We start from the raw sequence: 27,025 nt of genomic DNA on the forward strand, positions 1-27,025 counted from the left end.
CAGCCCTGGGAACCTTAGAACCACCCACCCTGTACATGCGACTTTAGGGGAAAGAAGGAAACTTGAAAACACACCCATATATATATGTCATATTATATATGACATATATATGTTATATAATATGTATGACTATATATGTTATATATAATATATATGACATATATATGTTATATATACATATATACATATGTATATATAACATACATATATAATATATACATATATACATATAACATACATATATACATAGATACATATATACATATAACATACATATATACATAGATACATATATGTTATATGTCTATTATACATATAACATATAAACATATATGTTATGTCTATTATACATATAACATATGACATATATGTTATATGTATGTTATATGTATAATAGACATATAACATATATATAACATATATGTTATATATATATATATTTTTTTGAGACAAGGTATCGCTCTGTCGCCCAGGCTGGAGTGCAGTGGTGCGATCCCAGCTCACTGCAGCCTTGACCTCACAGGGTCAAGTGATCCTCCTGCCTCAGCATCTTGAGTAGCTGGGACCACAGGTGCACACCACCAAACCTGGCTTATTTGCATTTTTAATTTTTTTTGTAGAGATGGGGTCTCACCACATTGCCCAGGGTCCTCTCAAACTCCTGGGCTCAAGCAATCCACCTGCCTCAGCCTTCCAAAGTGCTGGGATTACAGGCATGAGCCACTACACCCAGCTTGCATAGATGTTTTAAATACTAGATACATTTATAAAGGCCTGAAGAGGTTGGGCCCAATGGCTCATGCCTGTAATCCCAGCACTTTGGAAGGCTGAGGCGGGTGGACTGCTTGAACTCAGGAGTTTGAGACCAGCCTGGGCAACATAGCGAGACCCCCATCTCTCCCCCCTCAAAAAAATAATTAGCCTGGCGTGATGATAGGGGCCTGTAGTCCCAGCTACTCAGGAGGCTGAGGTAGGAGGATCATTGAGGATCTTGGGAGGTGGAGGTTGCAGTGAGCCGAGATCACACCACTGCACTCCAGCCTGGGTGACAGAGCCAGATCATGTCTCAAATAAAATAAAATAAAATAAAAAGCCCAAAGAATAAATTACTTGCACATACGCTCTCATTTATTCTCTTTCTAGATTTTTCAGCTGGGACTTTCTGGAGCTGTTTTTCTAAGCTGACTTTCTTGTGTGTTTGGTTCCCCTTTGGTTGGTGTCCTGAGCCCACCCTCGGTGGGTCCACAGGTTCCCCCATTCCCTACTTACCCAATGTCCTGTGTTTGCTCTGATGCCGACATTGGAGGAGGAGGATGAGCAGCAGGACAAAAGCCAATGAGACCCCAGTTACAACCCCCAGGTATCTTCCCAGACCTTGCGGGTGATGATGTCGGGAATGAGGATGACATCACTGATGTGAGCACCTACTGTGTGCAGGCGTGTGCTGGGTCTTCATGAGCTCCAACCCTCACAGCAGTCGTGCAACATGGGATTGCCAACCCCACAACCCATTTCGCAGATGCACAAACTGAGGCTCGGGGGGGAATCGCCTGCCCCAGGCCCCCCAGCCTGGAAGAAGCAGGTCTGGGAAGGGAACCTGGGACCTTGTGTTTTCCCCAGCTGTCCTCCTGCTGCTCCACCAGGTAAACACCCGCTTCCTGCTCTGGGTCTCCTCATCTGACAGGAGGGGCCTGTCTTAGTGCCTCCATCTGGGGCTGGTGTCCTCCTTACAACCCTCCCTTCCCCAGCACAACAGGGTCTGGGGGAGGGAGTGGGCCGTACAGGATGGAACCTGCATTGCTCTCACCCCCAGCCCAGCCAGGTCCGTCTCCCACTCTGCCAAGCCCTGACCTTCCCATGTGGGGCCTTTGACCACAGACTGAAGGCTGCACTGTCAGCTTCTCTGCTTCTGAGGGTTTGGGACTTGGACTGGCTTCCTCGCTCCTCAGCTTACAGACAGTCTATTGTGGGGCCTCACCTTGTGATCGTGTGAATCAATACTCCTTAATAAACTCCCCTTTATATATACACCTATCCTGTTAGTTCTGCCCCTCTAGAGAACCCTGACTAATTGAAATATGCAGCCGTAGAAGGAAATGAGAAATGAAACTTCTGACACAGGCAGGGAACCTCAGGAAGCAGCGAGGTCAGAGCCGAGTGGCTGCTGGTGACCTGCAATGTGGCTGCTGGTGACCTGCAATGTGGCTGCTGGTGACTTGCAATGTCAGGGAATCACTAAAAGGGAGGTTTCTGCCTCTATATGAGACAGAGGAGAACCCTAGGGCCCTCACAGTCAGGGAGGGGTCGGGGTTTGGGGTGAAAGTGGAAAGTTGTGGCTCCTCATCCCCTGTGTTTGTGGATGGCACTGGGATATCTCTGCTCATTGACTCAGGTTTATGGTCAGCCCTGAGCCGCCGCCTCCGTGTGTGTAAAACAGATTCATTGTAGAGTTGTCAGACATGAGGTTCACACTGGACCCTCCCCTGCTGGTTACAGCCCTGAGCAGACTCACGAGACCCAGGAAGGTGGTGCCTTCCTCCTCTTTTCAAGCCTAACTCCCAGTACAGCCCTGGTAGAAACCCTCTCTGGCAGATGAGGCACTGGGGGGTGAGTGTCCAAGAATGAGAAGAAAGAGGAATCATCCTAATGATAAAAAGTGCTATGACTGGCTGCCTGCGATGGCTCACGCCTATTTTCCCAGAGCCCTGGGAGGCCAAGGTGGGCAGATCGCTGGAGCCCAGGAGTTCGAGACTAGCCTGGGCAACATGGTGAAACCCCATCTCTACTAAAAAGACAAAAATGAACCGGGTGTGGTGGTGCACACCTGTAGTTCCAGCTACTTAGGAGTCTGAGGTCGAAGATCGCTTGAGTCTGGCAGGCGGAGGTTGCAGTGAACTGGGGTAGTGCGCCACTGCACTTTAGCCTGGGTGACAGAGCAAGACTCTGTCTCAAAAACAAACACAGGCCAGGCGTGGTGGCTCACGCCTGTAATCCTAGCACTTTGGGAGGCCGAGGCAGGCAGATCATGAGGTCAACAGATCGAGACCATCCTGGCCACATGGTGAAACCCCATCTCTACTAAAAATACACAAAAAAAAAAAATTAGCTGGATGTGGTGGTGAGCACCTGTAGTCCCAGCTACTCAGGAGGCTAAAGTAGGAGAGTTACTTGAACTCAGGAGGCAGAGGTTGCAGTGAGCTGAGATCGTGCCACTGCACTCCAGCCTGGGTGACAGAGTGAGACTCCGTCTCAAAAAATAAATAAATAAAAACAAAAAACAAACCAAAAAATCAAACACAAAGTGCTATGATTGACAATCCACACTCATTAATGAGGATTATCATGGTCAAAAGGTGTACTAGGAATGTGTGAGATCTATCTTAGGTTAAACATGTTTAAATATTTGGGAAATACAAAGGACATTGAATTTCTGAGGCAGGATTATATGATTTTTTTTTCTACAGCAGAATGAATATTATATAAAATAATTAGAAGACATAGAAAAATCAGATTTAATGAACACAATCAAAACACTTATTCCTTCGAGGACAAGATACAGTGAAGCACCAATTATGAAATTAGAAAACAAAACAGAATTTTTTTAGAGTGTAGCATAGAAACTTTATAAATTGTAATTTAAAGTACTTGGGAGAGAATGAGGAGGGGGGATGTCCTATCTATTGTAGGTGTCAGAAAGAAGGAAGAGAAAACGATGTCTAGCAGTAGTAGCCCAGGAGGTGAGTAGCTGATCATTTTACAGAGATGAGGAAAGACTAACTAAGGACTAGGGCGCATCCGTTTAAAATTGAAATGTACGAGCCGGGCGCTGTGGCTCATGCCTGTAATCCCAGCACTTTGGGAGGCCGAGGCAGGCAGATCACCTGAGGTCGGGAGTTTGAGACTAGCCTGACCAACATGGAGAAACCCTGTCTCTACTAAAAATACAAAATTAGCCGGGCGTGATGGCACGTGCCTGTAATCCCAGCTACTTGGGAGGCTGAGGCAGGAGAATCACTTGAACCCGGGAGGCGGAGGTTGTGGTGAGCTGAGATAGAGCCATTGCACTCCACCCTGGGCAACAAGAGTGAAACTGCATCTCAAAATAAATAAATAAATAACAAATAAATAAAATTGAAATGTGTGTCTTCACCCTGCATAGTAAATATGAAGAATATCAAGAGTCATTTTAATAAATATACCCTAGATTGTATTGCACTGTTTCAAAATGATGTGTATGCTTCCATCCTCATGTCCCCACTCAGCTTCCATAAGATTTGAAGAGGAAAAGGAAGGACCGTAACCCACAACCAAGCCCTGGTCTATCAGGAGACTCCAGGTGTTCAGGGGCTCCCACGATGGGAAGGCCTGCTCAGGCTCCCAGGGGGACAAATCTCTTACAGGGAACTCTCTTTCAGGGCCGAGTCTGGGCCCCAGGACCTGTGTGCAGGCAGGTGAGTCTGTCCCCAGCTGTCCCAGGTCCCTCCTCCTCACTGGAGACAAAAGGCCACTCTTGGGCAGCTCAGGATGGAGAACAGCAGTTCTGCGCCAACTAGTGGAGATACCTAGTGGGAGTCACTGTGCTCTGACCAGCAAGGGCGGTTGTCATAGTAACAGTGATATCACCCTGTGTGTTCCTATGACATGGATGGAATGGGGAATGTGCCTTTGTTCCCAACCTCCAGTGAGTCCCTTCTGCTCCAGAGCACTGATCTTCCTTCTTTAGAGCATACCCTTGAGCCTCCAGGATCCCCTGACACCACATGGTAATGGGCCTTGCCCAGGTGATCACAGAGCCTGGCTCAGCCCAGAGGGTGGGTTTGGGAGGGTTCCTAGAATAAAATCAGAGGCTGGGTCCCAAGACATCCCCACCTTTCATATCCCAGCTCTCAGCCCCAAAACCCACTAGACTCCTTTATCATTATGTAGTGAACTTCTTTGTCTCTTTTTAGAGTTTTGGTCTTGAAATCTATTTGTCATATATAAGTACAGTAACTCCTGCTCTTTTTTGGTTTCCATTGGCATGGAAAATCTTTTTCCATCCTTTAGCTTTCAGTGTATGTGTGTCTTTATAGGCGTAGTGTGTTTCTTGTAGGAAACAGATCTATGGGTCTTGTTTTCTCATCCATTCAGCCAGTCTATGTCTTTTGATTGGAGAGTTTAGTCCATTTACATGTAATGTTATTACTGATAAGTAAGGACTTACTCCTGCAATTTTGTTATTTGTTTTCTGGTTGTTTTGTGTTTTTTTTCTTCTTTCTTTCCTTCTTGTCTTCCTTTAGTAAAACTGATTTTCTCTGGTGATATGATTTAGTTTCTTGCTTTTTATTTTCTGTGTCTCCATTGTATGTTTTTTGGTTTGCAAATACTACTTTGTAACCCATTTTTTAAATCTTATAACAAGTTAACACTCTTTGCATAAACAAACACAAAGCAAAAGGAAAACTAATAGAAACTCTGTGCCTAGCCAGGTGTGGTGGCTTGCGCCTGTAATCCCAGCACTTTGGGAGGCCAAGGAAGGTGGATCACGAGGTCAGGAGTTCAAGACCAGCCTGACCAATATGGTGAAACCCAGTCTCTACTAAAAAATACAAAAATTAGCTGGGCATGGTGGTGCACCTCTGCAGTCCCAGCTACTCAGGAGGTTGAGGCAGAAGAATTGCTTGAACCCAGGAGGTGGAGGTTGCAGTGAGCCGAGATCATGCCACTACACTCTGGCCTGGGTGACGGAGTGAGACTCTGTGTTTTTTTTAAAAAAAAAAAAAAGAAACTCTTTGCTTTAACTTCATCCCCTTACTTTTTTTTTTTTTTTTTTTTTTTTGAGATGAAGTCTCGCTCTGTTGCCCAGGCTAGAGTGCAGTGGTGCAATCTCGGCTCACTGCCAGCTCTGCCTCCCGAGTTCACACCATTCTCCTGCCTCAGATTCCTGAGTAGCTGGGACTACAGGCACCCACCACCATGCCTGGCTAATTTTTTTTTTTTTTTTTGTATTTTTAGTAGAGACAGGGTTTCACCGTGTTAGCCAGGATGGTGTCGATCTCCTGACCTCGTGATCCACCCGCCTTGGCCTCCCAAAGTGCTGGGATTACAGGCATGAGCCACCATGCCTGGCCATGCAGTGGGAAGAGTTTTAAAAGTGTAAGTCAAGATGGTAGTCATTCTGGAAACTTAGCTGACGTTCTGCGCGGACTCCTACTCTGAGCAAGGTTCAGACCCAAGTGCCAAGGCTCTGACTGTTGTGCAGATTATTTTGTCACCCAGATATTAAGCCTAGTACCCATTAGTTATTTTTCTTGATCCATTCCCTTCTTCCAACCCCCACCCTTCAATATGTCCCAGTGTCTGTTGTTCCTCTGTGTCCACATGTTCTCATCATTTAGCTCCCACTGATAGGTGAGAACATGAGGTATTTAGTTTTCTGTTCCTGAGTTAGTTTTTTGAGGATAATGACCTCCAGCTCCATCCACATTCCTGCAAAGGACATGATCTCATTCTTTTTTATGACTGCATAGTATTCCATGGTGTATATATACCTCATTTTCTTGATCCTGACTGTGTATTTTCAAATAGCCTGTCTTCAAGCTCACAAATTCTTCTTCTGCTTGATCAATTCTGCTATTAAAGGACTCTGATGCATTCTTCAGTATGCCAATTGCATTTTTTCAGTTCTAGAATTTTTCTGCTTGATTTTTAAAACTTATTTTAATCTCTATGTCAAATTTATAAGATAGAATTCTGAGTTCTTTTTCTGTTTTATCTCGAATGTCTTTGACATTCCTCAACAAAACTATTTTGAATTATTTGTCTGAAAGGTCAGATATTTCTGCTTCTCTAGGATTGGTCCCTGGTGCCTTATTTACCTCATTTAGTGAGGTCATGTTTTTCTGGGTGGTGTTGATTTTAGTAAATGTTCTTCATTGTCTGGGCTTTGAAGAGTTAGATGTGTATTGCAGTTTTCATTATCTGTGCTTATTTGTAGTAATCCTTCTTGAAAGGGCTTTCCAGATGTTTGAAAGAACTTGAGTGTTCAGCCTAAAAGCTCCTCCAGTTGATAAACAACTCAGCAATGTTGCAGGATACAAAATCTATGTACAAATTCACTATCATTTCAATACACCAACAACAGCCAAACTGAGGGCCAAATCAGAAAGGCAATCCCATTCACAAGTGCCACACACACACAAAATAAAATACAGGAATATAGCTAACTGGGGAGGTGAAAGATCTCTACAGTGGAAATCATAAAACACTCCTTAAAGAAATCAGAGAAGACACAAACAAACGGAAAAACATCCCATACTCATGGATCAGAAGAATCAATATCAGTAAGATGGCTATCCTGCCCAAAGTAATGTACAGATTCAATGCTATTCCCCTCAAACTACCAACAACATTCTTCACAGAAGTAGAGAAAACTATTATAAAATTCATATAGAACCAAAAATGAGCCCGAATAGCCAAGGCAATCCTATGCAAAAAGAACAAAGCTGGAGGCATCACATTACCCAACTTCAAACTATACTACCAGGCTACAGTAACCAAAACAGCATGGCACTGGTACACAAACAGGCACATAGACCAATGGAACAGAATAGGGTGCCCAGAAATAAGGCCACACATCTACGACCATCTGATCTGTGACAAAGCTGACAAAAACAAGCAATGGGGAAAAGACTCCCTATTCAATAAATGATGCTGGGATAACTGGCTAGCCATATGCAGAAGATTGCAACTGGACCCATTCCTTCTACCACATACAAAAATTAACTCAAGACAAACTAAAGACTTAAATGTAAAGCCCAAAACTATAAATCCCTAGAAGACAATCCAGGCAATATTATCCTGGACATAGGAATGGGCAAAGATTCCATGACAAAGACACCAAAAACAATAATAACAAATGCAAAAATTCACCAGTGGAATCTAATTAAACTTAAGAGCTCCTGCACAGCAAAAGAAACTATCAACAGAGTGAACAGACAACCTATGGAATGGGAAAATGTATTTATAAACAACGCATCTGACAAACGTCTAATATCCAGCATCTATACGGAACTTAAGCAAATTTACAAGAGAAAAACAAACAACCCCCTTAAAATGTGGGCAAAGGACACAAACACACACTTTTCAAAAGAAGACATACATGTGCCAACAAGCATATGAAAAAACCTCAATATCATTGATCACTAGAGAAATGCAAATCAAAACCACAATGGGATACCATCTCGCACCAGTGAGAATAGCTATTATTAAAAAGTCAAAAAATAACAAATGCTGGTGGGGTTGCGGAGAAAAGGGAACACTTATACACCATTGGTGAGAGTGTAAACTAGTTCAACCATTGTGGAAAGCAGTATGGCGATTCCTCAAAGAGCTATCAGCAGAACTACCCTTCAATCCAGCAATCCCAATTCTGGGTATATACTCAGACGAATATAAATCATTTTACCATAAAGACACATGGACGCGAATGGTCATTGCAGCACTATTCACAATAGCAAAGACATGGAATCAACCCAAATGCCCATCAATGACAGACTAGATAAAGAAAACGTGGCACATATGCACTATGGAATACTATGCAGCCATAAAAAAGAATGACAGCATGTCCTTTGTGGGGGCAGGATGGAGCTGGAGGCCATCATCCTTGGGAAACTAATGCAGGAACAGAAAACCAAATACTACATATTCTCACTTATAAGAGGGAGCTAAAGGATGGGAACACATGGACACATAGAGGGGGACAACAGACACTGGGGCGCATTTGAGGGTGAAGGGAGTAAGGAGGGAGAGGATCAGGAAAACAGGGCACTAGGTTTAATACCTAGTAATCCCAGCACTTTGGGAGACCGAGGAGGATGGATCATGAGGTCAGGAGTTCGAGACCAGCCAGGCCAAGATGGTGAAACCCCTGCCTCTACTAAAAATACAAAAATTAGCCGGTCGTGGTGGCAGGCGCCTGTAGTCCCAGTTACTCGGGAGGCTGAGGCAGGAGAATTGCTTGAACCCGGGAGGCGGAGGTTGTAGTGAGCCAAGATCACGCCACTGCACTCCAGCCTGGTGACAGAGCGAGACTCCGTCTCAAAAAACAAAACAAAACAAAACAAAACAAAAACCCACACACAAAAACCAAAACAAACCCCCTTGACACAAGTTTATCTGTCTAACAAACCTGCACATGTATCCCTGAACTTAAAAGTGAAAAAAATAAAGGCAATATGTGTCAGATTTGTGGTGGTGTCTGCTGTTTCATCCCCATATGGAGATGTGTGCCTGATCCCCGCTTTTCTCCTTGCTTATCGTGGCTAGGATTTGTGAATGTAATTCACATTCTCGAGAATGAGCTTTTTTAGCTTCACTGAGTTTTCACGTAGTTGTTTTGTCCTCATTAGTAACTCCTCCTGTTATTTTTGTCCCCTTCCTCACACCTTCATTTGGAATAATCTGTTGTTCTTTTTCTAAATTCTTTCTATCATTGCCAAGGTCATTAATTACGTAGGTTTTATTCTTTTCTAATTCATTCGCTCATTTGTAGTTTTCCGATTTCATCATTTAATGTGTAATATTTACATTATCATTCAATTTATACCATTCTCTAATTTCTGTTTTAGTTTTTTCAGCTCATTGATTTATTGAGAAGTCTGTGGCTTTATTTCAAAAATGCAAGGATATTAGTCATCTTTGATTGCAGAATCTAGTGAGTCCCAGAGTTCCCAGGATGTCCTGGTGGTCTTTGTTGGGGGTCCAGGCTGACTGGGGTTCATTGGTGTCCACTGGGGGCAGCTCCTGTGCCTTCTGGAGTCCCTGAGTCTCCTTCTGCTGAATGTAGGGTCTGCGTCCCCCCTGGGCTAGTGGATGGCCAGTGTGGCGTAGACGCTGGCCTCAGCTGGAGGTTCCCGTTCCTGGGATGGAGGAGGCTCAGTTGCCTCCCGTCTGAGGGTCAAGCTGTGCAGCTGGGCGTAGGTCACATCCTGGGGGGCTTCAGATGCAGCAGCCTGCAGTGGGGGAGAGTGAGAGGGAAGGAACGTGGTGGGGGTCGGGGAGGCCTGGGGGCCTGGAGAGGAAAGGACCCACCTCAGTGTCCATCTGCCTGTCCTCTTCTGCCTGTGTGTCCTTTGTGTCCAGGAATTCCTCAGACAGTGGGGAGGGAGGGGAGGCCATTTCTCTCCTAGGTCTGGAGTGTTTCACGGGGGCATATGTCATTGCCTGGGGGTCTTCATCGTGTGGGCTCTGCTGGAGAGAGACAGTGGTGGGGGGTGTCCTTGAATCCCCCTGACCCCCTGGAGTCAATTTTCCTCACTGTTCCCAGGGTGATCCGATTACATCCCTTTCCTGATGGAATCTCAGGGACGCCCTAAGGCCGTGGAGGGTCTGGCCGCTCCCTCCCTGTGGTTCTGGCCCCTCCTCCTCACTCTGACCTTGCCCATTTGGCTGCAGCCTCAGGCGGCCTTCCTGCAAGAGCTCGCTGCTGCCTCGGGGCCTTTGCATGGCTGTTTCCTCTGCCTGTAGGGGCTCGTCCATTAGAGGATCGTGTGGCCCCCTCCGTCCAGGCTTCTCAGATGACAGCTGAGCAGACAGCCCTCCCCTTCCATTCAGACTGGCCCCACTGCCCCACACTCTCTGCCCTTTCCCTGGTTTATGTTCCTTACAGCACGTTGCACTCCTGGACACGGCGCATTTATTTGCATTTTGTCTCCCACCACGAGGTGAGCTCAGGAGGCGGGGGCGGCTTTGCTCCCTGCTGTGTCTGCAGCTCCCACGGGGAGCCCGATCCTCGGTGAGCTCCCGGGAACACTCGCTGGATGAATGAATGAAGGGGAGCCCAGGGGACCAAGGTGGTTCATTTATTCCTCATCCTCCTGAGGCCTGGGGAGCGCTCTAACAACCAGATGACCAAACAGAGGATGAGGAGCAGGAAGGGGACCCGGGAGGAGGCCCACGAGGTCCCAGGACACCAGGAGAGAGTGACATCACAGCAGGCGGGAGGCAGCGTGCTGGACAAGGAGGGGTCCACTGTGACGATGCTGAGAGCCGGGGGAAGGAGGACAGAGAAGTCCTGCAGGATTAGATCTGGCACCAGGAGGCCTTTGGTGCCCGGGACAGGGGCGGGGTCTTACCTGAGTGTCCAGCTCCACCCCGTCCTCAGGCTGTGTGTCCTTCACAGCAGCATCTGCTGGGGCAGAGCAAGGGATTCATCTCCTGGGAAGGTTCCCTGAGATCTCTCAGTCCTGCCAACCCCTGCCCTGCTCCCACTAGGGTGGCTGAGATCCAGGGAGGGACTGTGATGTCCCCGAGGTCCCACAGTGTGGGTTCAGACCACCTCCCCCTTGGCCCCAGACCCTTCCCAGCCTGTGCTTGTGCCCCCATTGCTACAGAAACTTTGAGGCCCCCTTGCCCACCCCAGGTGCCCTCCGCTTCTTGTCACTCACTGAGAATTTCCTCCTGGACATCAGCAACTGGGCTGGCCCTGGGGGAGGACACGGGAATGTGAGGGGCAGTGAGGGGGCTGTGCGGGTGGATGGGAGTCTGGGGTCTTCAGGCAGAATTACCTCTTCTGCAGGCCCTGGTCCTTGGGCTCTGGCTCCGCAGCCCCTGTAGGACGGTAGAAATGGGCTGGACAGAGATGGACAGAGTGTCAGGCTTGGGAGAATTCGAACCAGCTGCCCTGCACACACAACTCGAGCGGAAAGAAGGAAACCTGGAGGCCTACTGGCACTGAGGCTTTAAACACGTCATAAGTTTAAAGTAAAATCAGAAGAATCAAGCACTTCCACACATGCTCACATTTATTCTCTTCTTTCTCCATCGATTTTTCACCTGGGAATTTCTGGAGCGGTTTTTCTAAGCTGACTTTCCTGTGTGTTTGGGTTCCCTCTGGCTGGTGCCCTGAGCCCACCCTCGGTCGGCCCACGGGTCCCCCCATTCCCTACTCACCCGATATCCTGTGTTTGCTCTGATGCTGACGTCGGAGGAGGAGGAGGAAGAGGAGGAAGAAGAGCAGCAGGATGAAGGCCACTGAGACCCCGGTCACAACCCCCAGGTGCCTTCCTAGACCTTGAGCGTGATGACGTCAGGAATGGGGATGACATCATTGATGTGAGCACCTACTGTGTGCAGGCGCGAGCTAGGTCTTTCCTTCATGAGCTCCAACCCTCACAGCAGTCGTGCAACATGGGACTGCCAACCCCCCAATTCACAGAGGAGCAAACTGAGGCTCAGAGAGGGGAATCGCCTGCCCCAGGCTCCCCAGCCTGGAAGAAGCAGGTCTGGGAAGGGAACCCAGGACCTTGTGTTTTCCCCAGCTGTCCTCCTGCTGCCCCACCAGGTGGACACCCACTTCCTGCTCTGGGTCTCCTCATCTGACAGGAGGGGCCTGTCCTAGTGTCTCCATCTGGGGCTAGTGTCCTCCTTACGGTCCTCCCTTCCCCAGCACAGCAGGGCCTAGGGGAGGGAGTGGATTGTGCAGGACGGACCCTGCATTGCTTTCATCCCCAGCTCAGCCAGGACCGTTTCCCACTCTGTCAAGTTCCCACACTCCCATGCAAAACCTGTCTGGATAGGGGCTCTGTGTGTATCTGGGAAGGGCTGAGGGTAACTGGAGGGCTGTGTCCCTGCTGGGCTGTGTCCCTGCTGAGCTGTGTACAGGGCCAGGTCCCATGATTTCGCTTACACCTCGCAGCAGTTCTGTGAGCTTGATTGGACTGAGCCAGTTTACAGCTGCTGAGACTGAGTCAGAGTAGAAAATTGACCTGCCTGGGGCCCCACGGTGGGATGCAGCAGAGCTAGGAAGTGAACCCAGGAGTCTGACCTGCAGCCCTTGTTCTTTGCCCCTGAGCCGAGCCCCAGAGATGCAGGGAAAGAGCCTGAATGCCCCAAACCATGGCCTTGCTCCCCTGCCCTGCCCCAGGTTACCGTCACTGCTGCAGGTGGGACAGGACAAGCCCCTAAAGAATCCCACCTGTGCAGGCCTCTCTCCTTTACACTTGGAGAAACTGAGGCCCAGGCCGGGGAAAGGCTTGTGCACGTCACCATCTCCAGAGGAGCCTGAACCTAGGACAGAACCCACCTCTGCCTCCCCTGGTCCCTGCCCACCTCCCACTCAGAGCCCCTCACTCACCACTCTGGGGATCCGACCGCGTGGGGTTGAGGGGCTGGTCCTCAGGGCCTCCTGGGTCAGGATGGGGAGGTGAGGGCTGGGGCTGCTGTGCCCCCCATGTCAGCCCGGCTGCTCCTCCCCCAGGCTGGGCCCCAACACCCAACATCTCTCTCTGCCTCGACGCCCCCCACTCACCAGCCCAGCCTCAGAGCCCTGGAGAGCCTGAGGCCCCTCCTCTGGCTCTGCCCAGCTCCCTGGAGGGAAGCTCCTGCTTGAGTCTTTGAGGGGAATAGGATCCTCGGTGAGACTCAGGGCTGCCCAGGGGGAGGCCGTGCTCCCTCCGAGCCCAGAGGCCTCAGTGACTCACCAGGTGTGGGGGTGGAGCCTGTGGGTGGGAGGCTGGGATCCCCAGAAGGTCCTGGGAATAAGCACAGAAAGGGAGTGAGTTTGGTGCTGAGTGAGGAGACCCCTCCCTCCACCTGCCCGTGGCTTCTCTGGAAACTTCCTTCTGCTCACCTTTCACCATTTGCGTCCCAGGAGATGGGGCCAAGGGTGGGCATGCCTGGGGAGACCCCGTTGTCCTCCTCCCCTCTGAGGGGTGAGTCTCCCTCTGGCTGAGCCCCCCTCAAACCCCCCCCACCCCGACTCCATCCCAGCCCAGAGCTCTCCTGGGGGCAGGGCCTGAGCTGAGCCTTTGGGCTTGGACAGGACAGGGTCACGGCCCTCACCTGAGACCATGAGCTCCCGGGGGTAACTAGGGCTGGACAGCAGGTAGGGGTAGGACCTGATTGCGCTGTAGCATCTGTAGGTTCCACCCTGGGCTGAGGTCACGGGACTCATGGAGAATTCAGCCTGATATTTATAAGACTGGTACTTGGACTGTAGACACAGCGGGGGATGGGCTGCCCCCTCCTTGGTCAAAAAGAAAGTGTCTATCTGATGCCGTGACTGACACAGCAGGGTCACATTCTCTCCTGAGGCCACTGTGGGGCCTGGCTGCACCGAGAGGGAGGGTATGGCACGGATCTGTCCTGGAGAGAAGAAGGATGGGTGAGGGGCTGCCCTACCTTGTTCTGAGCTGAGACCTCCCCAGGCCTCTCTAGGAGCCTCTGTCTCTGTTTTCTCTGAGTCTCCTCTCCCCACCCACCCCTGTCTCTCTCTCTCTCTCTCTCTCTCTCTCTCTCTCTCTCTCTCTCTCTGTCTCTCCCTCCCTTGGGATCACCCCCCGCCTCATCCCGGCCATCACTAACTGGATTCCCCCAGCAGGACCTATGCAGAGCCTGGGTCCCTGACTGAACCCGCTGGGCTCCTCACCTGCGATCAGGATGTCCAGGGGGTCACTGGGGGCCGACCACCTAGGGGAGAGGTTGTGTCCACCGTATCATCTATACTGCCCCCCGTGGGGGCGGCTCACAGGGCTCAGGGTGAAGTTGGCCTGGGAGATCCCGGCCTGGGAGATCCCAGCCTGGGGCTGCTGGCCAGAGCCCTGGAGGAGGTCATGTCCCCCCTCCTTGTACAGAGCGAATCTGTCGTAGCCGACATCAGAGCGACACTGCAGGGTTAGGCTGCCTCCACGGGCCACGACAGGGCCCTGCGGGATCAGGAGGGAGGGCTTCCTAGACACGCCTGGAGGGAAAGAGGAATTGGGACTTGGAGGGCTAGTTCCTCCCCCACCCCTTCCTTCTCCCGTCCTGGCGTCCTGGCCCTGCAGGTCTCACTGTCTTTCATGCTCTGTGTCTGGGATCCCACGGGCTCCTTCTCACCTGGGTCTGTCTTGGAGAAGTTCCAGACCGATAGTGTCTCCCTGACTCCTGGCCACTGTCTGTCTGGTCTGTCCTCTCCTCATCAAGGGACAGGAAATTGCAGCAAATACACCCAGTACCTTCCTGAGTTGACCCCTTCCAGGTGAGGGTGACTCAGGCTCCTCTTTCCCCATCCGAGCCTCCCCATAGGGTGTTCCTCACATCTTCAGCCCATCCATCAACACACCCTTCTGGGGTCCTTGCCATGATCAGTCATCAACCAAACTCCCAACAACCTATCTGGCTCCCCAAAATTATATAAAGGAGCGTGGTGGCTTTTTCACCTGGGACCAGAATCTCCAGGAGGTCACTGGGGTTCGACCACACCTGAGGGTTTTTCCTGTAATAGTAGTAGCATCTGAACCTCCACCTGCAGCTGGGGGCACGGGACCCACAGGGAACAGGGCCTGGGATGGCCCTTTGGGGAGTTTCTGTGAGTACAGGGTCCTGGGGAGCTTCTGTTCTTCCTCAACAAGAACAAACGTGAGAAGTCCGTCCCGTGTATCACACTGGAGGGTCACGTTTCCTCCTGAGTCCACCACAGGACTCGGCAGGGCTAAGAGAGTGGGTTCTGCATAGAATCCTAGTAGAGGAGGAGGCACCGTGTTAAATGGGGCTCCCACCTCCCACATCATCCCCAGGGCTGGGCTGTGAGAGGGAAACGCCCCTAAGAGCCGACCCTCTTCCTGAGGGCAGAGCCTGGGGCTGGGACCCCTGAGTGTCCTCTCACCTGTCACCACCAGCTCCAGGGGGTTGCTGGGCTCTGACCAGCCTGCAGGGGTCTCATAGTAGCAGCGGTATCTCCCTGCACTGTCATACGCCATGGATGGAATGTGGAACTTGGCCTTGGCTCCAGGCTCCAGTGGGTTCTGTCTGTCCCAGGTCCATGGGAGTCCCTCCTTATCCAGACGGTACTCCTCAGTCTCCAGGGGCCCCTGACACCAGAGGGTCACGGGCTTCCCCCGGGCTATCACAGAGCCTGGCTCAGCCCAGAGGGTGGGTTTGGGGAGGGTGCCTAGAATGGAATCAGAGGCTGGATCCCAAGACATCCTCATCCCTCAGATTCTAGCTCTCAGCCCCGGGACCCTCCAGACGTCCCCATCAGTCAGCCCAGAACAGCTATCTCCACCCCCAGCTGCCCGGGGTTGGGCCCTTGTCCCCAGTGAGAAGAAGGGACCTGGGACAGCTGGGGACAGACTCACCTGCCTGCACGCAGGTCCTGGGGCCCAGACTCAGCCCTGGAAGAGAGTTCCCTGTGATAGATTTGCCCCCAAAGCCCCAACAGTTCCTCTCCTCCCTCGGAGCCTCTGATAGACCAGAGCCTGGCTTTAGAGTGAGCTCCCTCCAAGACGGGGAACTTCCTTCCCCCTCTTCAAACCTCACCGAGGCAAATCAGGACTGAGAGGGTGAGGGTCATGGCGTCAGCTCCCACTGGACTCAGCTGTGGAGGCGGATGAGACCACGGTGCCTGGCGGGGCACAAAAACACGCAGAGTGTGGACTGGAGGCTGGGTTCCCCCTGTCACAAGGCTGTCCCATCTGCAGCCCCACAGGAAGGGGAACTGCCCTCCCCAAGAGCCTGGCTCTCATTTCCCCAGGGATGGGGGTGGGGTGAGCTCCAGGCTCTCTGCAGACATTTCAGACAGAAATGGGGTCTCCCTGAGCCCTAGCCACTGTCGGCCTGACCTATACTCAGCTCACCAAGGGCTAGGGCAGAGCAACAAAACCCCTCCGCTGGGAATGAACCTGAGTCGTTCCTGCCTCCTCAGTGCCCCTTTGTCCTTGGCCGTCCCTCTGTGCCTCCAGCCATGTTCCAAGTTTTCAGAACAATTACTCAGGTTTGTCATCTGATTCAGGGGGTGGAGGGGGGAGCTGAATTTTCTTCCCAATTCCACCGATTATGTGACCCTGGACAGCAAAGTGGCTTGCTTGAGCCTTTCTCTTTTGGAACTTGTGGTCATGACCTCAGCTTCTCAGAGTGGATGTGGGGCTCAGTGGTGCCTGGGACATGGGAGGGGGCTCGGCCATGGTGAATTTCCAGACCAGATTAAGACAGGAGTGGTTGGGGTGTGAGAGGATCCTGGCGTTGAGCTCCGTAGTTGAGGAGGATGATTGATGCCCCCACTCAAGAGCCCACATCTGCTCCAAATACCAAGAAATGCTCCTTATAATATGTTTGAAGTTCCCGGCACGGTGGCCTACCCCTGTAATCTGAGCACCTAGGGAGGCTGAGGATGGAGGATCCCTTGAGCTCAGAAGTTCAAGACCAGCTTGGGGAACATAGTGAGACCCCGTCTCTGCATATAATAAAAGAGAAATAATCAGGTATGTTTGTGCACGACTGCAGTCCCAACTATTTGGGAGACTGAGGTAGGAAGATTGCTTGAGCCTGGGTGGTCCAGGCTGTAGTGAGTTATGATCATAGCACTGCACTCCAGCCTGGGTGAGAGAGCAAGACCCTGTTTCAAAACATACATACATATATATATATATATCTGAAATATGTAGATTATACATCTGAAATAGTAGATTACGAAAGTTTTGCGCAGAAAAAGAAATGAAAAGTTTTTTAATCTGAGAAGGTTGCACATCAAAGAACAGACTTGAAAGCTGGCAGCCCGCTTGTGTCTAGGACCATCCCAGGGTCATTAGGGAGGAAATTTCCACTTCTGTGTGGGACAGAAGAGGAACCCCAGGTCCTCACAATCAGGGAGGGGTAGGGGCTCCAGATGAAGATGAAAAGCTGTGGCTCGGCCCGGCGCGGTGGCTCACGCCTGTAATCCCAGCACTTTGGGAGGCTGAGATGGGCAGATCACGAGGTCAGGAGATCGAGACCATCCTGGGTAACACAGTGAAACCCCATCTCTACTAAAAAAAAAAAAAAAAATAGAAAAAATTAACCGGGCGTGGTGGCGGGCGCCTGTAGTCCCAGCTACTTGGGAGGCTGAGGCAGGAGAATGGCATGAACCCGGGAGGCAGAGCTTGCAGTGAGCTGAGATCGTGTCACTGCACTCTAGCCTGGGGGACAGAGCGAGACTCCGTCTCAAAAAAAAAAAAAAAAAAAACAAAAGGGAGAAGAAAAGCTGTGGCTCACCCTCGCTCGTGTTTGTGGACAGGAGCTGGGATATCTCCGCCCACTGACTGAAGTCCATAATCAGCATGGGGCTACCTCTCCTGTTTTTGTGTTTAACAGATTCAGCCGCCGGGCGCGGTGCCTCACGCCTGTAATCCCAGCACTTTGGGAGGCTGAGGTGGGTGGATCACCTGAGGTCCGGAGTTTGAGACCAGCCTGACCAACATGGAGAAACCCCATTTCTACTAAAAATACAAAAAAATTAGCTGGGTGTGGTGCTGCAGGCCTGTAATCCCAGCTACTCAGGAGGCTGAGGCAGGAAAATTGCTTGAACCCGGGAGGCGGAGGTTGCGGTGAGACGAGATTAAGCCATTGCACTCCATCCTGGGTGACAAGAGTGAAACTCCATCTCAAAATAATACTACTAAAAAATAAAAAAATAAAAATCTTGAAGTCCACCAGGCGTTCTGTTGCACTGCAGCTGACCTGGCACTCAAACCAAAGATACTGTCCTTCCCACTCATCCCTCCCCTTTCTTAAGGCAAAGGAGCCTCACGCCATGGCCACTGCCATGACAGGCCGACAAGGAGAACTCCCAGACTACTGCCAGTGTTCTTTTAAGCCCTAAGGGATCTTCAGTCAGCTTGTGGTGAAACCTGCCTGGCCTGCTATTCATCCGTCATGACACTGGGCTCTGCCCAGGCCCAGGGCGGGTCCAGAAATGATCTCTAAGAGCAAAGTCCTTGAATCGGGGACCCCGAGAGCCTACTTGGCACTCTATCCCCTGTTGTTGAGCTGGTACCTAAGGTGCAATACAAAGTCCCTTTTACTTTTTCCTCCACTTTTCTCACCCCACAGTCAACACGGCTGGGAAGGTGCTGAGTCTCACTTGAAGCCAGCAAGTCTCAGAGTCTCACCTAAGGCCCACGACATAGTACCTGTATATTGCTGCTGGTTATTCGGGGCCCAAGAGCTCTTTGGTTAGCAAGTGATGAATTCTGCCAGGACTAAATCCTTCCCCACAAGGCAGCAATTTCCCTTCTGGCCTAGGGTATGTGTAAAAATGTTGTCCAGGAGCTAGCATCTGGGATGGGGGCCTCAGGACTCTGCCTGTTGCTCTATCTTTCTGTGGCTGAGTTGGTATCCCAGAAAAAAGACAAAGTCCTCTTTATTCTTCCCTCTCCTCTCTTCAATCAGAAGAAAGGAATCACTTTTGTTGCTACAAGTTGTGCTGCCTTGGGTAGTGGGAGGGATGAAACAAGTACACCCTTAGCTACCTTGGCTGATTTCTCTAAATTCACTGGTTCCAAACTCAGCACAGCACTAGGATTTGCCCAGGAATCGCAGTACTTGTGGCCTAGACTATCTTTCAAGCTTGTTTAAGACCCCAGACCAGGCACAGTCACTCACACCTGTAATCTCAGCACTTTGGGAGGCTGAGGCGGGCAGATCACGAGGTCAGGAGTTTGAGACCAGCCTGGCCAATATGGCCAAATCCCATCTCTACTAAAAATACAAAAATTAACTGGGCGTGGTGGCACGTGCCTGTAGTCGCAGCTACCAGAGCGAGACTCTGTTTCAAAAAAAAAAAGAATGCTGAAAATATACCCTAATATCTTTAATATCTTCTGACTTTTAGGGTTATGCTGAAAGGTTCACTGTTAGCCTGATGAGGTACCTCTTTTAGATGACTGGCCTATTCTCTCTAGCTGCCATAAATAATTTTCTTTCATGTTGATCTTGGAGAAGTTGATGACTATGTTGCTTGTGGGTGGTTTTGTTGTATAGTGTCTCACTGGGGTGTTCTGAATTTCCTAAATGTGAATGTTGGCTCTCTAGTGAGGTTGGGAAAATTTTTATTGATAATATTCTCAAATATGTTTTTCAAGTTGCTTGCTTCCTCTCTTACTCAGGGATGCCAATGGGTCATAGGTTTTGTCTCTTTCCATAATCCCATAATTCTCAGAGGTTTTGTTCATTCTTTTAAATTCTATTTTCTTTATTTTTGTCTGACTGCGTTGATTCACAGAAGCAGTCTCTTTTAATTTTGTTTTTGTTTTTGTTTTCTGAGATGGAGTTTCGCTCTTGTTGCCCAGGCTGGAGTGCAATGGCACAATCTTGACTCACTGCAACCTCCACCTCATGGATTCAAGCAATTCTCCTGCCTCAGCCTCCCTAGTAACTGGGATTACAGGCATGAACCACCACGTCCGGCAAATTTTGTATTGTTAGTAGAGATGGAGTTTCACCATGTTGGTCAGGCTGGTCTCAAACTCCTGACCTCAGTTGATCCGCCCGCCTCAGCCTCCCGAAGTGCTGGGATTACAGGCGTGAGCCACCACACCTGGCCATAGAAGCAGCCTTTGAGCTCTAAGATTCTCTTCTCACCTTGGTCTATTTTGCCGTTACTACTTTTTATTATATTATGCAATTTTTGTAATGAGTTTTTCAGCTCTATAAAATCAGTTTCTTTCTTTCTTAAAATGTCTATTTCATCTTTCACCTCTGGTGTCATTTTACTGGGTTACCTAGATCCCTTGGATTGGGTTTCAACTTTCTTCTGAACCTCAGTGATCTTTGTTTGGCATCTAGATTCTGAATTCTACATCTGCCATTTTAGCCATTTCATTAAAAATCACAGGGTGGCCACATAGTAAATGAAAGTAGCACTGCACCTCTATCACCCCATCCCCCAGTCAGGATCAGCTTGGAATAAAGAGGGACTTCTCCTTGCTGGAAGAAGCTGAGAAAAGGACCTAGCAGCTTCCATCAACACTTTGGACACCTGTAGATCTCACCATTGGAGATTCCCTTTCACAGACACTAAGCACAGCTGACGGAGCTACCCAGATTCTACACAGCTGCACTCACCCAGGAGAAAAGACTGACACTGTGCCCACTGTCCATGGCCGTCATGGCTCTGGCACTATGCCATTGTGGAATGGAATCTACTTCTGGATCTCTGGGGGACACGTAGCTACGGCATCCTTTCATTGCTGAGGGATTGTCACTGCTGAGCCAGCCTTGCCTAGTGGCCTGCCATCCCCAGGCTGAGCTGTTGCTATACACTATCCTGTTGTGCCAAGCTGCCATAGAGCCACTCTATCCACCTTTCCCAGTAACAGATGCATCTTGACCCGCAGGAACTGAGCTGAAGTGGAAATGGTGCCATGGGTGTTCACAAGAGTAATGGCCCTGTGCCTGGGCTAATGTGACACGCTGTGTATTAGGGTTCTCTAGAGGTACAGAACTAATGGTGTATATATATGTATGTGTGTGTGTATATATATATATAAAATTGTATATGGTATATATATGTGTGTGTATATATGTGTGTATATATGTGTGTGTATATGTGTGTGTGTATATATACCATACATATATATGTATATACACCATATAAATGTATGTATATATATATGAGTGCTTATTAAGTATTAACTCACACTATTATACAAAAATTAGCCCAGTGTGGTGGCGGGTGCCTGTAGTCCTAGCTACTCAGGAGGCTGAGGCAGGAGAATCACTTGAACCTGGGAGGCGGAGGTTGCAGTGAGCTGAGATTGTGCCACTGCATGCCAGCCTGGTGACAGAGTGAGACTCCGTCTCAAAAATAAATAAATAAATAAAATAAAATAAGAAGCTGCATGAGGGCCATACTGCTTCATGTACTCGGAGCCAGCACCACCCTACTCTTCCTAACCAACACACTAAGACTCATCTGCAGGTGAAAGTGTTATCCTATGGAAGCCTCTTAGAGTTTAGAAGAGGTGATTTATTCCACAAGATTTGCAGACATAAATGCAGGGACACAAGAAGCACGAAAAAGCAAGCAACCATGACACCATCCATGGAACACAATGATTCTTCAGTAACTGACCCCAAAGAAAAAGGACATTCACCATTTTTCTCAAAAAAAAAATTCAAAATGATCTTGAGGAGCATAATGACAGACAATGCAGCAAAATCAGGAAAACAATTCATAATCCAAATGAGAAATTCAAGAAAGATATAGACGTAATAAAAAAGAACCCAACAGAAATTCTAGAGCTGAATAATTCAATGAATATTCCTGCCTTTTTGTTATTTGTTTTCTGGTTGTTTTGTGTGTGTGTGTTTTTTTCCTTCTTTCTTTTCTTCTTGTCTTCCTTTAGTGAAAGTGATTTTCCCTGGTGATGTGATTTTATTCCTTGCTTTTTATATTTTGTGTCTCTATTGTATTGTTTTTTTGTTTGTGGTTACCATGAGACTTGCGAATACTAGTTTATAACCTATGATTTTGACCTTAATGACTTAACGCTGCATAAACAAACAACAAGCAAAAAGAAAACTAATAAAAACCCTATGCCTTCACTTCATCTTCTTGCTTTTTAACATGTTGCTTCCAGTTATAGCTTATTGTACTGACTGTGTCTTGAAAAGTTGTTGTAGCTATATTTTTTGATTAGTTTATCATTTAGTCTTTCTGCTTAGGAGTAGAGTAGTCACCACAGTTACAGTGTTATATCCCAAACCCCAAAGAAAAAAGAAATTTATATTATTCCTCAAAAAAAATTCAAAATTATCTTGAGGAGCATAATGACAGAAAATTTAACAAAATCAGGAAGACAATTCATAATCTGAATGAGAAACTCAACAAAGATATAGATGTAATAAAAAACCCAACAGAAACTTTTGGAGCTGAATAATTCAATGAGAGAAATAAAAAAATACAATATAGAACCTCAATGACAAACAAGATTAAGAAGGATAAATCTCTAAACCTGAAGATAGAGCTTTTGAAATTACCCAGAGGAAAGTAAAAAAAAAGAAAAACATTTTAAAGTTTCTTTAATGTTTAATGGTTAGTAATTATTGACTGAATAGTGAACACTAAGAATCTTATATTTTTGAGTACTTGATTTTGATGTCTTCTTCTAAAGGATGTTGTATATTTTTTCCTGTGTCTTATCATTTATAGTGTCTAGAATCTCCAGAAAAGGAAACTTTTGACAGTGGAGATTTAGGATGACATGCATTAAAAAGACATGACACAGCCGGGCACAGTGTCTCACATCTGTAATCCCAGCACTTTGGGAGGCCGAGGCAGGTGGATCACCTGAGGTCAGAAGCTTGAGACCAGCCTGACCAATATGGTGAAACCCTGTCTCTACTAAAAATACAAAAATTAGCCAGACATGGTGGTGTATGCCTGTAATCTCAGCTACTTGGGAGGCTGAGGCAGGAGAATCGCTTGAACCCAAGAGACAGAGGTTGCAGTGAGCCGAGAGCGTACCATTGGACTCTAGCCTGGGCAACAAGAGCAAAACTCTGCCTGTCTCAAGAAAAAAAAAAAAAAAAAGACATGACTCAGGCAACACTGATGGGGAATCACCAGGGTCTGCCCTGTCTGTTGCAGTCCACACTTTGCCCTGCTCATAGCCCCATGAACTTCATGTTCATGTCTTTTCACACTGTAACTATAATTTCTTCCAGGTCTTTGCTGGACACATTAAAAACAATATATAAAATGCTTCATGAAATTTGTTAATATCTTTGTGTAGCTGCCATGCTGATCTTCTCTGTATCATTCCGATTTTGGTATATGTGCCGCCAAAGCAACAACACGCTGGACAAATTTATTTAAAAATGAGGCAAACAAAGCATATGGATGTGAATGGGGAAAAGCACAGTGTTCTCTGTTGTAATTGACCCTGAGGTCATCCTTTATATTTACCAGCTTTGCTGTCTATCACCCTCTCTAGGTTCTGCTTACATTCTGCCAGAGTTTGCATGAGAAACTCTACTTGTCTCAACTATTGGCCCAATGAAATAAACATAAATTTCAACTTTGAGGCACCTGAGCACCTGATTATTGTGCCTGTTTCAGGCTTTCTTGTGGGAGTTGCCCATTGTGTTAGTTTCTTGGAGGCTGATATAACAAATTATCTCAAAGTATTGAATAAAAACAAGATAAACTTATTCTCTCAGAGTTCTGCGGGCCAGAAATAAAAAATCAAAATGTTCATATAATTTCTTCTTTCTATAGGCTCTGAAGAAGAAACTTGTGTGCTTTTTCCTTCTTTCTTTCTTCCTTTTTTTTTGAGACAGAATCTCGCTCTGTCGCCCAGGCTGGAGTGCAGTGGCGCAATCTCGGCTCACTGCAAGCTCTGCCTCCTGGGTTCATGCCATTCTCCTGCCTCAGCCTCCCCAGTAGCTGGGACTACAGGTGCCCACCACCACGCCCGGATAATTTTTTTGTGTTTTTAGTAGAGATGGGGTTTCACCGTGTTAGCCAGGATGGTCTCGATCTCCTGACCTCATGATCTGCCCCCCTCGGCCTCCCGAAGTGCTGGGATTACAGGCATGAGCCACCGCGCCCGGCCACTTTTGTGCCTTTTTCTTAGATTTTGGTCCTTGCTGGCATTTCTTGGCATTCCTTGGTTTACAGACTTCTCATTCTAATCTCTGCCTCCATCTTCACATGGCATCCTATTCTTCTCTGTGTGTCTTCTTCATGTCTTATAAAGATGTGAGCAATACTGGATTTAGATCCTGCCCGAAGCCAGCATGACCACATCCTAACCAATTATATCTGCAAAGATCCTATTTCTAAATAAGTTCATATTCACAGCTATGGGAAGTTAGGATGTCAACATACCTTTTTGGAGACACAGTGCAAACCCCAACCCCAGTCATGGTTACCTCCAGCTATGGAGACTTCATCAGTGCCACAGTGAATTATCTGAGCTGCCCAGCTACCCTTTCTTCACCAAATCCTCCTCCTCATCATTAAAGAAAATTACCCAGGCCAGTATAATATCTTTCTCCTTACCTGTTGATGAGGTACTGTAATGAGGAAACCCAAGGAAAACCAGCAACATCATTTTAGGTACAGAGTAATTTGTGTTGTTCCCTGGTAGTGGTTTCTTACCAGGCAGATTTTCTAACCCAGGGTCACCTAAAAGTGCAGTCACAGGACATGCACATCTCCCAAGTGTGTCATCTATAAAGTTAGTGATAGATGCTGTTCATTAAACTCTCACTTTTCTCCCAAGCCCATGCATTCTACCTATCAAAAGACGTACCATGATTTATTGTTTTGTTGTTGTTGTTGTTTTTGTTTTGTTTTGTTTTGTTTTGACGGAGTTTTGCCCTTGTTGCCCAGGCTGGAGTGCAATGGCGCAATCTCAGCTCACTGCAACCTCCGCCTCCCGGATTCAGGTGATTCTCCTGCCTCAGCCTCCCGAGTAGCTGGGATTACAGGCGAGCAGCACCACGCCCGGCTAATTTTTGTATTTTTAGTAGAGACGGCGTTTCACCATGTTGGTCAGGCTGGTCTTGAACTCCTGAACTCAGGTGATCCACCTGCCCCGGCCTCCCAAAATGCTGGGATTACAGGCATGAGCCACCGCACCTTGTCCATTTATTGTCTTCATAGCTATACCTATATGTATATTATCTACAGCTTTCTATATACCTATTTACATCTACGGTAACAGAACCCCCAAACTACAGAGTCTCGTTCACAAACTGCTCAATACATCCAATTTCAAGAGGCCATTTCAATGTTCTTTCAGTCCCAGTAAAACCAAACCACTGCACGGTACATATCTCAGGTCATCCCCAGAATATCACGCGGCCATGTTCTCATTCACTCCACTGATTTTGTGGCCATCTGGATTCCCATTCTGAGAATAAGTCATGGGCTATTTCGTGTAAACAAGTCAGACATTCTGAGTGCTCACAGACCCCTGCAAGGAGCTCGGTCAAACCCATTTTCAGCACAAGCATCCATCGGACTAAGGAAGGTTTGCTGCCCCCTCGTGGGTGGAATGTGTTCCATGTCATCAAGTTGCTACCAGGTGGATTACTGGTCGGTCTCCTCAAAGGATGGCATCACATCCAGACCTCTCTGCTGGTCGCAGGTGAGACTTTCAGCTACAGTGGTGGCTACATGGTCTTTGGTGAGAGGGAGTCACTGGTGTTGGGTCCATGCATGTCCTCCTTTCTTGCTCCATGGCTATCCCATTCATGGGCCCCTCCTGCTTGCATTGGGCCTGCTGACCCCACAGCTGGATGGACTCCACTGCGTCAGTCCTGTACTCCACCTGGTGCCTCCCCCAGCTGTGTACTGCTCTTGCTTGCTTCTCAGGGATAGGCTCACGGTGGGGAGTAGAAATTTCTCCTGTCCTCACCGAGCCTCAGTCTTGGACAATTTCTATATGAGTGGGCTTTGAAAGGGTGGGGCTTGCTCAGTGTTTGTGTCCTCCTTCCCCTTGGCAGCTGGATTGTACTTGGTAGCTTTGGTTAACTTGGGTAGGAATTTTCTGTCCCTTCCCTGACATTTGTATATCTGGGATTATGGTTTCAGGAATTTTCCGCATTACTCCTAGGGATAGAGGGACTTTTAAATCTACCTTCTTATATCCACAATGGGTTTTTACCTGGGGCCTGAGATTGGCTGGTTTTGCTGAACCTCTCTCAATGACTTAAGTCTTTTTCTACACATGGGAGAAGTATCTGGGCAGGGGGTGAGATTTCAGGCCACGCACTGTGGAAGGTAATTATGTCTAATTACAAGTTTTGGGTCTCCACCTTACTTCCAATCTATGTTGTGAAGGCCCAGGTGAGACCCATGGAAAAGAGCTCATGGGTGAGTGTGAAGTGCTCCTCTGTCTTAAGTACCCAGAGATCCTTGTCTCTTGGAGGCCAGCAAACACTGACTCTTGAGGAATTCATGACAATTTCATCTGATTCCTCTTTCCCAACTTGTATGGCAGCCTCCCACCCTCGTGTGTTCTGCCTTTGTAGAGCCTGTCATGGCATCCTACTCCTCCTTGGAATTCAGGTTACTCAGTTGCTCCCAGAGCTTGGATTTCTGATGTCTCAGGTGAAATCTACATTATGGAGTTGATCAGAGTTTTACTCATGGTTAGGATTGCAGAGAAGCTCTTTTTTTTGGGGTGGGGGGAGGGGGAGGGCTGGAGTTTCGCTTTTGTTGCCCAGGCTGGAGTGCAATGGCGTGTTCTTGGCTCACTGCAACCTCTGCCTCCTGGGTTCAAGTGATTCTCCTGCC

General features: G+C 48.3%; 1 protein-coding gene and 1 non-coding gene across 2 annotated transcripts; both read right to left on the bottom strand.

Annotated features, from left to right (window-relative positions):
- Nucleotides 1–9,557: 9,557 nt before the first annotated feature.
- On the bottom strand, nt 9,558–16,386 carry LILRB5 (leukocyte immunoglobulin like receptor B5). The gene is given in 15 exon segments (XM_054539001.1): nt 9,558–9,992; nt 10,072–10,230; nt 11,115–11,167; nt 11,427–11,464; nt 11,547–11,610; nt 11,932–12,051; nt 13,115–13,162; nt 13,461–13,511; nt 13,822–14,124; nt 14,408–14,719; nt 15,180–15,278; nt 15,281–15,478; nt 15,626–15,910; nt 16,098–16,133; nt 16,279–16,386. Coding segments are annotated over 15 exon segments (1,947 nt in total). The 5' UTR covers nt 16,313–16,386; the 3' UTR covers nt 9,558–9,845.
- Nucleotides 16,387–23,465: 7,079 nt separating this feature from the next.
- Nucleotides 23,466–23,569, bottom strand: LOC112130276 (U6 spliceosomal RNA). Its single transcript, XR_002912547.2, has one exon. It is a non-coding gene; the product is annotated as a U6 spliceosomal RNA (small nuclear RNA).
- Between the last annotated feature and the right edge of the window lie 3,456 nt (nt 23,570–27,025).

This window comes from Pongo abelii, chromosome 20 (genome assembly GCF_028885655.2).
Source record: "Pongo abelii isolate AG06213 chromosome 20, NHGRI_mPonAbe1-v2.0_pri, whole genome shotgun sequence".
NCBI lineage: Eukaryota > Metazoa > Chordata > Mammalia > Primates > Hominidae > Pongo > Pongo abelii.